Genomic DNA, 17,720 nt, shown 5'->3' on the forward strand with positions numbered 1-17,720 from the left:
GCTTTAATTTGAGGGTATTTACATCCAAATCAGGTGAATGGTGTAGGAATTACAACAGTTTGTATTTGTGCCTTCCACTTTTTTAAGGGACCAAAAGTAATGGGACAGATTAACAATCATAAATTAAACTTTCACTTTTTAATACTTGGTTGCAAATCCTTTGCAGTCAATTACAGCCTGAAGTCTGAAACGCATAGACATCACCAGACGCTGGGTTTCACCCCTGGTGATGCTCTGCCAGGCCTCTACTGCAACTGTCTTCAGTTCCTGCTTGTTCTTGGGGCATTTTCCTTTCAGTTTTGTCTTCAGCAAGTGAAATGCATGCTCAATCGGATTCAGGTCAGGTGATTGACTTGGCCATTGCATAACATTCCACTTCTTTCCCTTAAAAAAACTCTTTGGTTGCTTTCGCAGTATGCTTCGGGTTGTTGTCCATCTGCACTGTGAAGCGCCGTCCAATGAGTTCTGAAGCATTTGGCTGAATATGAGCAGATAATATTGCCCGAAACACTTCAGAATTCATCCTGCTGCCTTTGTCAGCAGTCACATCATCAATAAATACAAGATAACCAGTTCCATTGGTAGCCATACATGCCCACGCCATGACACTACCGCCACCATGCTTCACTGATGAGGTGGCATGCTTTGGATCATGAGCAGTTCCTTTCCTTCCCCATACTCTTCTCTTTCAATTACTCTGGTACAAGTTGATCTTGGTCTTATCTGTCCATACGATGTTGTTCCAGAACTGTGAAGGCTTTTTTAGATGTTGTTTGGCAAACTCTAATCTGGCATTCCAGTTTTTGAGGCTCACCAATGGTTTACATTTTGTGGTGAACCTTCTGTATTCACTCTGGTGAAGTCTTCTCTTGATTGTTGACTTTGACACACATACATCTACCTCCTGGAGAGTGTTCTTGATCTGGCCAACTGTTGTGAAGGGTGTTTTCTTCACCAGGGAAAGAATTATTCGGTCATCCACCACAGTTGTCTTCTGTGGTCTTCTGAGTCTTTTGGTGTTGCTGAGCTCCCCGGTGCATTCTTTCTTTTTAAGGATGTTCCAAACAGTTGATTTGGCCACACCTAATGTTTTTGCTATCTCTCTGATGGGTTTGTTTTGTTTTTTCAGCCTAATGATGGCTTGCTTCACTGATAGTGACAGCTCTTTGGATCTCATATTGAGAGTTGACAGCAACAGATTTCAAATGCAAATAGCACACTTGAAATTAACTCTGGACCTTTTATCTGCTCCTTGTAAATGGGATAATGAGGGAATAACACAAACCTGGCCATGGAACAGCCGAGCAGCCAATTGTCCCATTACTTTTGGTCCCTTAAAAAGTGGGAGGCACATATACAAACTGTTGTAATTCCTACACCTTTTACCTGATTTGGATTTAAAACAATAAAAACAATAAAAATCACATAGGTGATCAAATACCACCAAAAGAAAGCTCTATTTGTGGGAAAAAAAGGACAACAATTTTATTTGGGTACAGCGTCGCACAACCGCGCAATTGTCCGGTAACACAGTGCCAAATCACAAAATAGGGCCTGGTCACTAAGGGGGCAAAGCCTTCTGGTCTTAAAGTGGTTAATAGGAGTATCTGCAGAATACCTCTGACTGTAGGAAACACAAAAACAGTCACAAGTTATAGAATGAAACCCAATATGTCTGGAAAAGTGATGTTAAAAAAGGAAAAACATAGTTTCAAACCATGATAACATTCGTGACTTTGATGCCCAAGTTTATTAAGCGTGGATGCTGAATGGCACACGACTTGCTTTTTTCCCATTAAAATGATGACGATATTCATGTCAGTTATTTGGAGCTTCTGTTGATTTTCAGGGTTTCCTTATAAAAAAAAAGCAGCTGGAATGTTAGGCTTTGTTACCATGGGGCATACATAATCATCCACCTCTGGAGGACCTTGTTTACTTGCATGGGAATGCACAGGTGTCCCATGCATACTATGCAGGAAGTCCCATTGCTGTCAAGTGGGATGCAGCTGTTGCATAGACACAGCCACTGCTTCCAATTTGACATCTGTGTGGGTGAGTTCAGGGCCATGCACCCACACATGCACAGATGAGCATTGGGAACATTGGGAAAAGCATCTGTGTCCACCAGGCAGCTGCTGTGTCCCAACTGACAGAAATGGGACTTCCTGCACGAGACATCTGTGCATTTGAGTGCGAGTAAACATGGCCTTTAATGGGCGCATAGTTATGTACGCCCCATGTGAATGAGGCCTAAGTGGCCACTGATGGCAAACGCTTTTATTTCTAACTGTTTTATAAATCAACCCCAACATATTGAAGCTATGCTGCTGCAATTTGTTGTTAAAATCAGCATGCACAGAACATAATGACCACAATGTTGCTTATTTTAACACAGTCTACTTAAAAAAAAAGGAAGAAAAATAGTATTGCTAACTTAATGACTACAGAGGGTACAATCTGAGTTCCACAAAAGGTACAGCATTTTCTGTTATAAAGAATCCATCCAGCATTTGTTCTCTGATATCTGAAATTTAAGTTACATTATGTACTTTCTTTTCTAAACAGATGAGAGCATTAAGCAATTGAAGTTGGCCACAGAATGACAACAATAGTCTGTGATTAAAATGATAGAATGAGTCCAGAGGAAAGTTATATGAGGATACATAACAGACAGACTGGCAGAGGAAGCTGGTCTGAGGCCTTTCTCCTGCAGGTGCACAATTATCACAGATGATGATTGCATCTGACAGTCACTGAATTAAGTAATAGGAGTGTTATTGCTTGAGTGTGGTGCCAATAATAGCCACCACGCACCAATCAAGCTTGTTTTTATTACCTGTATTCTGTAGTGCTAGCTGGTTGTTGAGTGGGGAATATGTAGCCTCCTCGAAGGTGAAGCCCAAGTTTGTCTGCTGGGAGATACATAGACACGCGCTGCTTTCTAAATGAGGACTTTGCACCCTGTGAAAAGATGATTTTATGATATCGACAGTATGTTCACGTATAACTTCTTTTCAACATCACTGTGACCATAGAAATGGTAAAAGTGTGCACAACATTGACAAAAACTACCTTTGGAATTTATATGAATAAAGTCCAAATCTATCATCATCAAAACTGGCTCAGGACACGAGGGACCTGAGGGTGTCAGGGAAATACACAGGACGTTACTCCCAGAATTTATTTTAGTCCCATTAAAGTTGTAATATTTTACTTTCCAGTAAAAAAAAAAAAAAAAATGCCATATAATTTACTTATTAAACAGCCCTACTGCATAACTAATTGAAAAAAAAGGGGGGAAAAACTCTTAAAAAAAGAAAGAAAGTATGCTTACACATCTCAGGATTTACATATAAATATATATTTTTACATTTAGATATGTCTTAATCTTGGTATCGCCAGTGGGCAGAGCATTTAGCTATCAACTATATCATTCTTCTTAAGGGTTATTTTATGATTGCTGAAAAAATGAACAAAACTTCAACACTGTATATGTACAAATACAATACTACTGTATACTGGGTGTGTTATTAGGTCAGCTATTACAAGTGCCATATTATATTTTATATTCTATGCAGGAGACTATGGATTACAAATGAAATGTAATGCAAATGAGCAAAAAATGTTTGTTTACCGTCTCATAGTCATACCACACAGCATCAGGGATGTAAGCATCGGCCTGTTCTGAGCCCTAAATTAGCAAACAATAAGAATGCAGATTAAGAGATATATGGTTTAGCTTTGTAAAGTATATTATATTCAAATATGATTTGGTTTTGTATATTATATTATACCAAATTGCATGTGTATTTAGAGCCATCCAGAGTCATCAAGGGACGTCAGTAAATTACTACAATGCTAATAAGCAATGTCTGTATGAATATTGAAATCTGCCTTAGGTATAGTATTTTCTTGCATATCTGAATAGGTCAATACACAGACACTACACAGAGACTACACGGGTGTCACACAAAAAAGGAAACACATGCTAATTGTGTTTGTGTTCAGTTATACTTTGCTCAAGTTTACAGTTTCTATATAGCGCAGTGCCTCTAATTGCGTAGGTGCTTTTAGTAGTAGGTCTGCTCTAAATCAATTGTATATGAGTTCATTTAACTGAGGAGCTCCCAGATTTCAATAAAATAGAAAATTGAATGATGTTTAATGTACTGTATATGTTAAACTTTTAGCATGCAAAATTTGACATACCGAATTAAGAATAGGTGTAATTAGAAGACCAGGTCCCCAAAGAAATTGTTGATCTATTGCCCATGTTTCACTATCAGAATAGAATCTGAAAAAAACAAAGGTTAAGGTGAGTTTAGTAGCTCTGTAAGGCTAATTCTACATATGTACAGCCGTATTAATAGCATTACTGTGCAAGTGCTTGGGGCACTTCAGACAATCCAGGACTTTCACTGCAGTGAACAATGTGCTTCATGGCAGGTAATATACCAAAGTTATACTTTAATAAACTTCAACATTCAGCACAGAGATGCCTAAATAGGGCATTTTATACATGCCCATAGGTTTTATTTTCTCCCTGACATTGCCTAAGTATACAAGGGCCATTCTATCTCGCCCTATTTAGAAGCTCTCTAAATGCCCCAGTTTCTGGCTAAAAGACTTAAAGTGGTACTAAACCCCTTGCTTTTACTTTTACCTACAGGTAAGCTTATATTAATGTTTGAGAGCTTTGCACATTATTTCTGGTAGGCCAGTAATACAGAAATACATAAACTCTGAATCCTGGTTATCCTTCCAGTGTAAATAAACTATGCTTTGTGTAAATTGCGTTCTTGCTTTCCCAGAGTACTAAAGAAATACTGACACTTTAATCCCATGGTTATGAGTTTTGTTGGGAGATGAAATGTGCATATTTAGGATTCATTAAAAAATGTATTTGTAGAGGGGCGTGGTCGCGGCAGAAGAAGATGGCCGCATAAGCAGACGGCTCCATACACCAGCAGCGTACCGGAGCTAATTGCGATGCTTCTGAGCACCAACAACTGCCACTTTCAGCTGCCAGAGGGGTCAGGCACCCATGGGCTTTTCATCCCACAAGAGGAAGGACTGATCCCAGCCTGGAAGGATGTTAGACTTTTTTATGCAGCCCCCCCCCCCGCAGCAAGAGTCAAGATGCCGCCAGAAGCTCCTCCAGCTTTGCATACATATGGCACAGTCACTCCCCAAGCACTCCCCAACCCCACGGCCCCACTCTGCTTAAAATGGGCACACTCATCTACAGCATCTACAGAAGGGATTATTCTCCCAGGCTTCCTCTACTAATGACCAACCAGTCCTAAACACCACACTAAAAGATGTTGGTGTCCTTACGTTGCACTATACACTCAGATATCATGTCTCAGGCTCAGCAGTTTAAATGTGACCTCAGAGATGTAGGGGATAGGGTGAAAGACATCGAAGGAAAAATGGGGGAATTTGCGTCAACCTTTAACAAGCTGGTTGACTCGTACAATAAACGAGATGAGGATATGGCCTGCATCAAGTCAAAGCTGGTGGATGTTAAAATATGGGGAATACCCAAATCAGTCAAACCACCTGAGCCAAAAGCAAATTTTGTTAAGATCCTACAAGAGGCGATACCAGATGCGCCCTTGGAGGGATTGATAGTTGACGCATTCATAGGCTACCTAAGCCGAAACATATCCCGGCTCATTTACCAGGAAACACAATTGCCCGCATCCATTATTTTCCCATCAAAGAGAAGCTGGTGGCTTTTGCCAGAGATACTGATCATCTACCAACCTACCTTCAGGGACTCTCAATCTTTGTTGAAGAAGTGGCACTTCCTGAAGAGTGACCTGCCTATTCCAGGTTCGTCACACTCACCTGCTCGTGACCCTCAAGAACTTCAGGTAAATCTAATGACTGAGCCCCAGTGAACTACTGACTGCACAACATTAGATTTGGCTCCAGTGAGCCCATATAGTGTAACCACTAAACACCGTTTTTCTTGGCACCCTTTATTCAGCAGTTTTTGATCCACCCAGAGTTTAAAAAGGAAAAATGTTCTTATCTATTCTGCTGGACTTTGCATTTTGTTCTCTTTGCCCATTCCTAGTATCCTAGACCTACCTCTCCATCGCCATTCAGTACAAACATTGCTTTAATCTGGTCCATTTACTCCCTCTGCCAACCACATTACAGAGCTATGCCTGCCATTATTTCTAACACTTCTATTTCTCCAACACTTGGTCAAGAAAATCTTCCTGACGCATCTTTTTTTTTCAGATTGATGAAGCTTACATAGCTAAATCCTCCATAAGATCCTAGTGGAACGTGACCCTGCTTCTACAGAACTGAGCGAAGCCTGTAACATGCATTTCAAACTATCCTCTATGAACGTAAAGGGTCTTAACAGTCCCGCCAAATGCCACATGCAAAGAATCACTCAGGCTTAAGTGTGATGTACTTAGTCTGCAGGAGACTCACTTTAAGGCACAACATCCACCAAAATTCCTGCATAAAAGCTACCTGTACATTGTCTGCTCCAATGTACCCTCTAAAAAAGGGGAGTCTTAAAAGCAATTAAAGACACCATCACCTTCCAACTTGAACTAACAACTTCTGACTCACAAGGTTGCTACTTGGTGCTAGTGTGTACGAATAATGCCACCAAGTACACTATCATAAAGGTATACCTCCCTAATGTGATAACTGTCTCCACTCTGAGAAAAATCTGGAAGAAAGTGCAACCACTATGTAAAGAACATGTCATCCTCTGTGGAGACTTTAATTTTGTTCCCTGAAAATTGATGGATACCTCTGACCGGCTCGACAACCACTCCAACAGAGCAATTCTAGCTCACTTTCTTAACACTTCCTAGTTGTATGACGTGTGGCGGTGTCAGCATGCAACAGAAAAGGACTATACCTTCTTTTTACATGCCCACCATACATACTCATGTATAGATCTATTTATGGTGGACACATTTTTGCTTCAAAATGTTAGCAGATCTGATATAGATTGTATAACATGGTGGGACCATGCTCCGGTGTCTATCACGGTGGGAGGGACCCCGGTGAAGACGAGGGCTGGTGGCAAAATGATGTCTTATTGATGTTACATCCTGAAAATAAGCTAAACATACAAGAATTACTTATGGAATCCTTTAAAATGAACACCCTCTCTACTGGAGACCCTTTTATCTGGTGGAACTCACACACGACCTTTATTCAAGGCCATTTGTTTAAAATGAGCTCAAGTGCACGGAGGCGCAGAACGCGGCAGCTTGATCACCATCAGCATTCTATAAAACATCTAGAACAGGCACATAAGCAGAACCCATCGTCCTTAGCTCTCTTTTGTTATCCCAGCATCACAATAGAGTTAAACATATGCAATCTAATTGGTATCATCATGGCAACAAAGCTAGCAAACTTCTTTCACAACAACTGCAAGATAAAAGGGGTTAAGCAAACCATTCCTATTTCATCCCTCTACTGGAAAAAAAAATGATCTTCTAGAAACTGGGTATGCTTTTACTGTGTACTATGGATCCTTGTACAATCTCCAACAGGATTCCTCATTCCCCAACCAACCACAAAGAATATTCCAACAGTTTTAGACTCGGTCTCCCTCCCTAAATTTTAATCAGAGGAGATGAGTAAGCTTAATCAGCCTTTTAGTACTAAAGAAATCACAGATGTCATTCAAACCCTCCCCTACAATAAATTCCCTAGACCAAATGGGTTCTCATCAGAGTATTATCAGATGTTTCAAACCATATTGTCCCCACATATGGAGTCAGTGTTCAGTGCTGCCGTGTCAAAGACCTCCTTCCCGTCTGAAATGTTGGATGCAGCTATTGTCACCTTGCCCAACCCTGACAAAGACACAGAACTTTAGGCCTAAATCACTACTTAATACAGACCTATAGATCTATGCCAAACTCATAGATAACAAGCTTTTCAGTTATCTGCCGTCACTAGTAAGACCTGACCAGGTGGGATTGTACCAAGATGCCAGCCTCCTGACACCACTATTACACCGAATTGGAAAAAAGGCCTTCTTTGCTCCTTTGTTTGGATGCAGAGAAGGCCTTTGACAGAGTCCATTGAGGCTATCTCTCACAGGTTTTACAAAAATTTGGATTGTATGGGAGAATTTTCTCAGCAAACTTGGCATTATACACAACCCCCTCGGCCCATGTATACAACGAAGGCCTATTCTCTAAGAGCTTTTCAATTACCAATGGTACAAGACAGGTGTATCCGCTTTCCTGCTTAAATATGCACTGGTAATGGAAACCCTTTGCGAAAAAGATAAAATCTCATCCCCTTATCAAAGGGATGACGGTTAAAAGATGTGATTACGCTTTTCACTGATGATATTATACTGACTCTGGCCGACCTGGCTCCATCCCTTTCTGCAGTACAGGAACTGTTATCAATATTTAATTTGGTATCATTTTATATGGTGAACAAATCCAAATCTAACATTCAGGGTCTTCATACGTATACCTGTACAGATGAAAGCTCTCCTCCAGGCCACCCCATACCCGTGGGCATCCTCCTCGCTCCAATATCTGGGAATAACCCCTAACCTCACCCACATCTAACCTATATAAAGCCAACTACCTGCCGGTACAAACAGCTATCCAACAGGGCTTAGCTAAAATGCGAAAACAATATTTATCATGGGCAGGCAACCTCACTGCTTTCAAAATGTTAATCCTTCCCAAACTCTTGTATGTGTTTAGAGTGCACCTTATACAAATTCAACCAGCCTTTTTTGTAAAGAGATACATTGAATAATAACAAAATACTTATGGATAAACAGGAAGGCACGCTGGGCCCATACAATTTTAATGAAGCATAGGAGGGTGGGGGGAATAGGTCTACCTGACATATATGACTATTATATAGCCACTTTACTAGACCCCATTAGGTTCTGGTTTCAGAACACATGCTCAATCTACTGGTGTTCACTGGAAAGGGAATGGGTAGGTATAGAAAATTTGTGGACACTACTACTGGCAAGCGCTCTCCCACAAACTCATGTGATTAAGCCTCCAAACCCTGTAATTTCAGCAACATTGGTGGCATGGCAATACTTCCTTCACCACAGTTCTGAGAATAAGCAAGCCCAAAAGATACATTTACAATTGGAAGTTTTTAAATTCCTCTTTAGAGTTGATAGAACACCTGGATGTCCGGGTTTGGCGGGTCCGGCCGAACTTGAAAAAAAAGTCTGGGTTCGTGACCCGGACTTAACCCAAACTTTACCCCGATCCCGTACCTCATTGAAGTCAATGGTGACCCGAACTTTTGAGCACTAAAATGGCTCTAAAAAACACATGGAAAGGGCTAGAGGGCTGCAAATGGCAACAAAATCTTCTTAAGAGCATGGCAAGTGCTCTGCAAACAAATGTGGATAGGGAAATAACTTAAAATAACAGAAAAAAAACAGAAAAATAAAAAATAATAATCTTGAATGATGTAGGAGGAGGACGAGGCCCATATGGAGTAGGAGGTTGAGGTGGCGGTGGATATGGCGGTGTAGGTGGAAGCGGCGGCGGCTGTGGAGGAGGAGGACGAGGCCCATATGGAGTAGGAGGTTGAGGTGGCAGTGGATGTGTTGGTGTAGGTGGAAGCGGCGGTGGAGGAGGACGAGGTAGCCAACACTGGTTTTTGTTTTTCATTTTATTTATTTTTAAATTAGGGTATACCCCAAAAGAGTTAGAAAGATCAAATACAACAATGGCTGGGTAAGGCCGGTATACATGTCTATTCTGCACAAGGTACGGACAAGTCCTGTGGGATCCATGCCTGGTTCATTTTAATGAACGTGAGCTTGTCCACATTGGCTCTGGACAGGCGGCTGCGCTTGTCTGTGATAATGCCCCCAGCCCTGCTAAATACACGTTCAGATAATACACTGGCTGCAGGGCAGGCCAGCACCTCCAAGGCGTAAAGGGCAAGCTCAGGCCATGTGCCAAATTTGGAGACCCAGAAGTTGAAGGGGGCAGACCCGTCATTCAGTACGTCTAAGCGTGTGCACACATACTGCTCCACCATGTTAGTGCTGGGTCGTGGTGCTGCTGGTGGAGCTCTTGTTGCAAGGAGAGGACGTGGTCGATCTGTGCCAGCTACACGCACAAGTGAAACACCTTTCTCAGCTGCGAGCACAGAGGATCTGCCAGCAACACCACCACCTGGGACACCAACAACCATCTCCACAATGTCCCGTGGAAGCGTTCAGCTTTCTATCTCCCAAACACTGGAGCGGAAGAGGAAGTACCCCCCCTACCCACCCATGATCCCTGGCCCTGAATGCCAGCATTTCAAAATTCCTGGCCTTTGAAATGCTGTCATTCCGTCTGGTGGAGACGCAGAGTTTTAAAAGCCTTATGGTGGTGGCTGTCCCACAGTACGTCGTGCCCAGACGCCACTACTTTTCCAGGCAAGCCATCCCTTCCCTGCACAACCAAGTGGGTGACACAATCAGGTGTGCACCGCGCAACGCTATCTGTGGCAAGGTCCACCAAACTACGGATATGTGGACCAGTAAGCACGGTCAGGGACGTTATATCTCCCTAACAGCACACTGGGCATATGCAGTGGCGGCTGGGCCTGAGGCAGATAGCAGTTTGGCGCATGTCCTTCCACCACCGAGGATTGCAGTGCGCTTCAGTTTGCCTCCTGTTCCTAACTCCACCTACTCCGCTTCCTCATCCTCTACCGCCTCCTCATCCGGTCAGCATAACACCTTCACCACCAACTTCAGCACAGCCAGGGGTAAATGACAGCAGGCAGTTTTAAAACTTGCCTGTTTGGGGGGAAAACCACACACTACGCAGGAGTTGTGGAGGGGCATTCAACAGCAGACCAATGAGTGGTTGCTGGCAGTGAGCCTCAAGCCCGGCCTGGTGGTGTGCGATAATGGGCGAAATCTCATAGCAGCTCTGGGCCTAACTGGTTTGACACACATCCCTTGCCTGGCGCATGTGCTGAATTTGGTGGTGCAGAGGCTCCTTAGAAATTACCCCGATATGTCAGAGCTACTGCAGAAAGTGTGGGCCGTCTGTGCGCACTTTCGGCGTTCTCACCCTGCTGCTGCTCGCCTGTCAGCGCTGAAGCGTAACTTCGGCCTTCCCACTCACCACCTCATATGTGACGTGCCCACAAGGTGGAACTCCACCTTCCACATGCTGGCCAGACTGTGTGAGCAGCAGCAGGCCATAGTGGAGTTTCAGCTGCAGCACGCACGCATGAGTTGCTCTGCGGAACAGCACCACTTCACCACCAATAACTGGGCCTCCTTGCGAGACCTGTGTGCCTTGTAGCGCTGTAACATATGCAGACTAGGCCGCAATTTTTTTTCCCCCTAAATGGGTTTTTATTGATAAGCGTAATACAACAACAGTATCCAATGGGTGTATCTCACTGTAACATATGCAGACTAGGCCGCAATGTATTTTTTTCCCTAAATGGGTGTTTATTGAATGGCGGAATAGAACAACAGTATCCAAAGGGTGTATCTCACAGTAACATATGCAGACTAGGCCCCAATTTAATTTTTTTCCCTAAATGGGTGTTTATTGAAAAGCAGAATAGAACAACAGTATTGAAAGGGTGTATCTCACACGTACAAATACAGACTAGGCCGCAATGTAATATTTTTTCCCTAAATGGGTGTTTATTGAATAGCGGAATAGAACAACAGTATACAAAGGGTGTATCTCACAGTAAAATATGCAGACTAGGCCGCAATTTTTTTTTTCCCTAAATGGGTGTTTATTGAATAGCAGAATAGAACAACAGTATACAAAGGGTGTATCTCACAGTAAAATATGCAGACTAGGCCGCAAATTATTTTTTTTCCCCTAAATAGGTTTTTATTGATAAGCGGAATACAACAACAGTATCCAATGGGTGTAGCTCACTGTAACATATGCAGACTAGGCCGCAATTAATTTTTTTTCCCCTAAATGGGTTTTTATTGATAAGCGGAATACAACAACAGTATCCAATGGGTGTAGCTCATTGTAACATATGCAGTCTAGACCGCAATTACATTTTTTAACTCTAAATGGGTTTTTATTGTTAAGCAGAATACAACAACAGTATCCAATGGGTGTAGCTCACTGTAACGTATGAATGGAAAATTAATTTTTTTCCCTTTAATTGGTGATTTTTGAAGAGCAGATTTGAACAGCAGTGTCTAAACGCTGTATGACAGTGTCACAGTAAAGTATGAATGAAAAACTGAAAAATATATTTTTTTCCCTAAATACTGAAGAATAATTATTTTTCCCTTACATTGGTGCATTTGAAGAGCAGATTAGAAAAAGCAGTGTCTAAACAATGTATGTCAAAGTAAAATATGCAGATTAAGCAGACACATATGCACTGAGCTTGCATTACATGGCCGCTACACACTGCACGCCTAACAGGTTGGATACTGTTTTTGTTCTATTCCGCTATTGAATAAAAAAAAAACCCATTTGAATGAAAAACTGGAAAATCATTTTTTTCCCTAAATACTGAAAAATAATTATTTTCCCCCTACATTGGTGCTTTTTGAAGAGCAGATTAGAAAAAGCAGTGTCTAAACAATGTATGTCAAAGTAAAATATGAAGGAAAAAAGTTTTTTTCTTTTTTAAATGCAGATTAAGCAGACAAATATGCACTGAGCTTGCATTACATGGCCGCTACACACCGCACACCTAACAGGTTGGACCCTTTTTTTTTTCTATTCCGCTATTGAATAAAAAAAAAAACATTGAATGAAAAACTGGAAAATCATTTTTTTTCCCTAAATACTGAAAAATAATTATTTCCCCCCTACATTGGTTCTTTTTGAAAGCAGTGTCTAAATAATGTATGTCAAAGTAAAATATGAAGGAAAAAAAGTTGTTTTCTTTTTTAAATGCAGATTTGCACTGAGCTTGCATTACATGGCCGCTACACACCGCACGCCTAACAGGTTGGATACTGTTGTTGTTCTATTCCGCTATTGAATAAAAAAAAAACCCATTTAAATGAAAAATTGAAAAATATTTTTTTTTTTCCATAAATACTGAAAAATAATTATTTTCCCCTTACATTGGTGTTTTCTGAAGAGCAGATTAGAAAAAACAGTATCTAGACAATGTATGTCAAAGTAAAATATGAAGGAAAAAAGTTGTTTTCTTTTTTAAATGCAGATTAAGCAGACACATATGCACTGAGCTTGCATTACATGGTCACTACAAACCGCACACCTAACAGGTTGGATACTGTTGTTGTTCTATTCCGCTATTGAATAAAAAAAAACCCATTTGAATGAAAAACTGAAAAATATTTTTTTTCCCCTAAATACTGAAAAATAATTATTTTACCCTTACATTCGTGCTTTTTGAAGAGCAGATTAGAAAAAGCAAAGTCTAAACAATGTATGTCAAAGTAAAATATGAAGGAAAAAAGTTTTTTTTCTTTTTTAAATGCAGATTAAGCAGACACATATGCACTGAGCTTGCATTACATGGCCGCTACACACTGCACGCCGCCCACCTAATAGACTGAGGTTTTTATTTTCTCCCTCCTCCTCCTCACTGGGCTCAGGTCAGGGCATAAAGATTGTGCACTGCACCCCCACACAATACAATATGTAGATCTCTGTCTGATTAAAGAAGATTCTTCCTATTCTTTCCCTAAAAGCAATATCCAGCCTGCCCCTACAATAATCTCTGATCTCTCCCTCAGGGCAAAAAGATTGTGCACTGCACCCCCACACAATCAAATCAATGTAGATTGCTGTCTGATTAAAGAAGATTCTTCCTTTTATTTCCCTGAATGCAATCTCCAGCCTGCCTCTACAATAATCTCCTATCTCTCCCTCAGCAGCAGCATCAGGAACCTCTCCCTAGTATAGTTATAGCAGAGTGATGTGCGGCGCTATGTGACTCCAGCTTATATAGGGTCTGGGTCACATGCTGCACTGGCCAATCACAGCCATGCCATTAGTAGGCATGGTTGTGATTGCTTCTAAGGGCACACTAGTTAAACACTTGCTGATTGGCTGCCTTGCACCTGTTGAAACCGCGCCATTAAAACCGCGCCAAAACAGCAAATAACATTACCGAACAACGGACAGTATCCCAAACATACAGTGAAATGTTTGGGTCCGTGTCCGGGTACCGAATACCCAAAAGTTCGGTACGATCCCGAACAATACAGTCCAGGTTCGCTCTTTCCAGATACAGTACTCGCAGAATTGATAAACAACGGGTTACACAAACTGTCAGATCTATTTCATAACAACAAACTTACTCCCTTTGGAAGGCTGTCATCCCAATACGCTCTGTCAGACAAGTGTTTTCTAACATATGCTCGGGTGGCCTCATATCTCCAAACGCATCCTATCACAGAACTGAATGTTCTCAGAGCAGTCTGGCTGCACTGGACATGATCAGCTCCCAAAGCTAAGGGAATCTCCCTATTCTACAACTTAACTAATGCTAAACTGCAGTTTATTAAATCCAACCCCCTACACAAATGGGACTTAGAATTACAACATAATATTTCTAACCTCCAGTGGCAAAAGGCCATTAATATCAAACTGACATCCTCACGATGTACAACAAACTGGGAAATGGCACAAAAACTCCATCTCAGATGGTATTTTTCAGCCTTTACTGTATCCAAAATACAACAAAAACATCTCTAATTCATGTTGGGGAGGCTGTGTTCAAATTGGCACTTTATACCAAATGCTCTGGTAGTGTCACAACTTGAGACGTTACTGGAACTGCAGCAAAGTTTAACTGATCTAATATAGCCCCGAATGTAGGAGAAGTCATAAGGCACGTGGCTGAAACTTATGCTCTAAAACTAATTATAGCATACAAGGAGAGTAGACTGACTAAGTTTTATAAACTTTGGGACCCCTGGAGGACATATAGGAAGGACGTTTAAAATTCACCCTATATGGACTTGGCATGGTACAGTTGTTTGAACGCTTAACTTCTTTTTACTCTTTATTTTTTGTTCAGTTAATTAGAGTGTTGAACAGGGTGTAATATGCCTTAGTAATGGATAATATTAATATTGAGGACAATAACATTTAGATAGTATGGCCGGCCAAACTCAACTTTTATTTGCTGACCTTCAGCTGCCTTTCTCTCGCTATACCCATTGAATCCACTGATGGACTGTTCCGTTTGCTACACTGGTTTTTGCGTGTACCTTTTGAATCTATGGTTGTATTGTACCAATTACTGTGTATGTGATTTGCAGTCGTACCGTTCTTTGCACTTATTTGTTGATTTTGAAAATGCTAATTAAAAAAATCTGAATTAAAAATGTATTTGTACATATTAAGACAATGGTCATTCAAAGATAAATTGTGCTTTAGCAAAATCTAAAGTTCTTGAAAGTTGAAATGAAAGTTTTTAAAGACTTACTCATGGAGTAGAGGCCTCACCACAGTCTCTCCTTTAGTGTGAGCTTTGTAAAACAGAGTGTAAAGGTATGGTAGCAGGGTGTAGCGGATGTTTAGGTAATGTCTTGATGAGTTCACAAGAAGAGAATCAGCACCATAAGAAGCAGGGTCTTGTGGCTGAAAAAACAGTAGATAACCAAAACTAGCTTCATTTAAAAATCCAAAATCATAATACAAATAAAGCAAATTGACATATACAATATGTAATACAGTGCTTAATAGAGTAATGAGAACTAAAATACAGTTAAAAAAACCTTTTTACTGCTCGCCAAGGATTATGGTAAAGAATAGGTACAAAATCTTAGTGGTTAAAACAAAGTAATATTAATGAACAGTTACTTACAAATAAAAGGTAACAGCTGCCTAATATTACAAATTGATAGGGATCAATACAGCCAGGTCCTTAAAGTGGTATAAAATCTAAAACCAAAAATGGAAAATGTTGTAGCTTACCAATCGTTAGATATAATGACTGTATTCGATTTTAGGCTTTTTTTCCCTGTTTTCACCTGGTGATTTGGCCAGTAACACACCTCTTGTATTATACAGATGCCACCCTGGATAAAGGAGCACAGGGGCACCTTTGTACAGCAGCAACTCCTGCTGCTTACTCCAGCGTACAATTTTGAATCAGTTACAGCAAATATTCCTTTTTTATTCTTTTGGGATAAAGGTTTTACATAATTAAATAAAATCTGATCATTTTAAGCACCCTTGCCAGTGTTCAATGGTCTATCTCATCCCTGAAACTGCAAGAGAGCTTTTCTACTGAAAAGCAACAGACTTACTGTCTGGATCACCAAAGAACACCTAAAAAACAAAAAAAAAATACAGCCATCACATCTTAGAATTGGTAAGCTAAAATATGTTTGCTTTTGGGTTTAATACTAAATTAGGGGGGAGAACAGGAATTATCTTCATAAAGGAAAGCCACTTTTATATATACACTCATTGTCCACTCTATTAGTTACACCTGTTCAATTACTTGGTAACACAAATTGCTAATCAGCCAATCACATGGCAGCAACTCGATGCATTTAGGCATTTAGATGTAGTGAAGATAACTTGATGAAGTTCAAACCGAGCATCAGAATAAGGAAGAAAGGGGATTTAAAAGACTTTGAATGCGGCATGGTTGTTGGTGCCAGACAGGCTGGTCTGAGTTTTTCAAAAACTGCTGATCTAGATTTTCACACACAACCATTTCTAGGGTTTAAAGAGAATGTTCCAAAAAAACAAAAAACTATCCAGTGAGCGGCAGTTGTGTCGATGAAAATGCCTAGTTGACGTCAGAGGTCAGGGGATAATGGGCAGACTGGTTTGAGATGATAGAAAGGCAACAGTAACTCAAATACCCACTCATTACGACCAAGATATGCAGAATTACATAATGAATAATGAATGCACAACACATGGAACCTTGAGGCAGATGGGCTACAGCAGAAGAAGACCATGCCAGGTGCCACTCCTGTCAGCTAAGAACAGAAAACTGAGGCTACAATTCACACAGACTCACATAAATTGGACAATAGAAGATTGGAAAAACTTTGCATGTTCTGATGAGTCTTGATTTCAACTGCGACATTCAGAGGGTAGGATAAGAATTTGGCTTAAACAACATGAAAGCATGGATCTATCCTGCCTTGAATCAACGGTTCAGGCTGGGGTGGTGATGTAAAGGTGTGGGGGATACTTTCTTGGTACACTTTGGGCCTCTTAGTACCAATTGAGAATAATTTAAATGCCACGGCCTACCTGAGTATTGTTGCTGACCATGTAAATTCCTTTATGACTACAGTGTACCCATCTCCTGGTGGCTACTTTCAGCATGATAATGCACCATGTCACAAAGCTCAAATCATCTTAAACTGGTTTCTTGAACATGACAATGAGTTAACTGTACTCCAATGGCATCCACAGTCACCAGGTCTCAATCCAAACGAGTACCTTTGAGATGTGGTGGAATAGGAGATTTGATTCATGGACATGCAGCTGACAAATCTGCAGCAACTGATTGATGCTCTCATGTCAATATGGACCGAACTCTCTGAGGAATGTTTGCAACACTTTGTTGAATTTATGCCAAGAAGAATTAAGGAGGTTATGAAGGGGAAAGGGGGGTCCAACACGATACTAGCAAGGTGCACCCAAAAAAGTAGCCAGTGTGTATATATATATATATATATATATATATATATATATATATACACAATGCCTTGCGAAAGTATTCGGCCCCCTTGAACTTTTCAACCTTTTGCCACATTT

The 17,720-nt window shown here is 40.8% G+C and overlaps 1 protein-coding gene across 1 annotated transcript in view; it reads right to left on the minus strand.

Moving 5' to 3' along the window:
• SI (sucrase-isomaltase) overlaps positions 1 to 17,720 on the minus strand; it is a 331,665-nt gene that overhangs the window by 202,984 nt on the left and 110,961 nt on the right. Inside the window, exons 17-20 of the mRNA XM_082249620.1 lie at positions 15,418 to 15,572; positions 4,213 to 4,297; positions 3,638 to 3,694; positions 2,840 to 2,964 (exon numbers count right to left, since the gene is read on the minus strand). Coding sequence (XP_082105746.1) covers positions 2,840 to 2,964; positions 3,638 to 3,694; positions 4,213 to 4,297; positions 15,418 to 15,572 — 422 coding nt within the window. The remainder of the gene's footprint in view (positions 1 to 2,839; positions 2,965 to 3,637; positions 3,695 to 4,212; positions 4,298 to 15,417; positions 15,573 to 17,720) is intronic.

Source organism: Pelophylax lessonae, assembly GCF_965119305.1.
Source record: "Pelophylax lessonae genome assembly, chromosome: 3".
In the NCBI taxonomy this organism is placed as follows: Eukaryota; Metazoa; Chordata; class Amphibia; order Anura; family Ranidae; genus Pelophylax; species Pelophylax lessonae.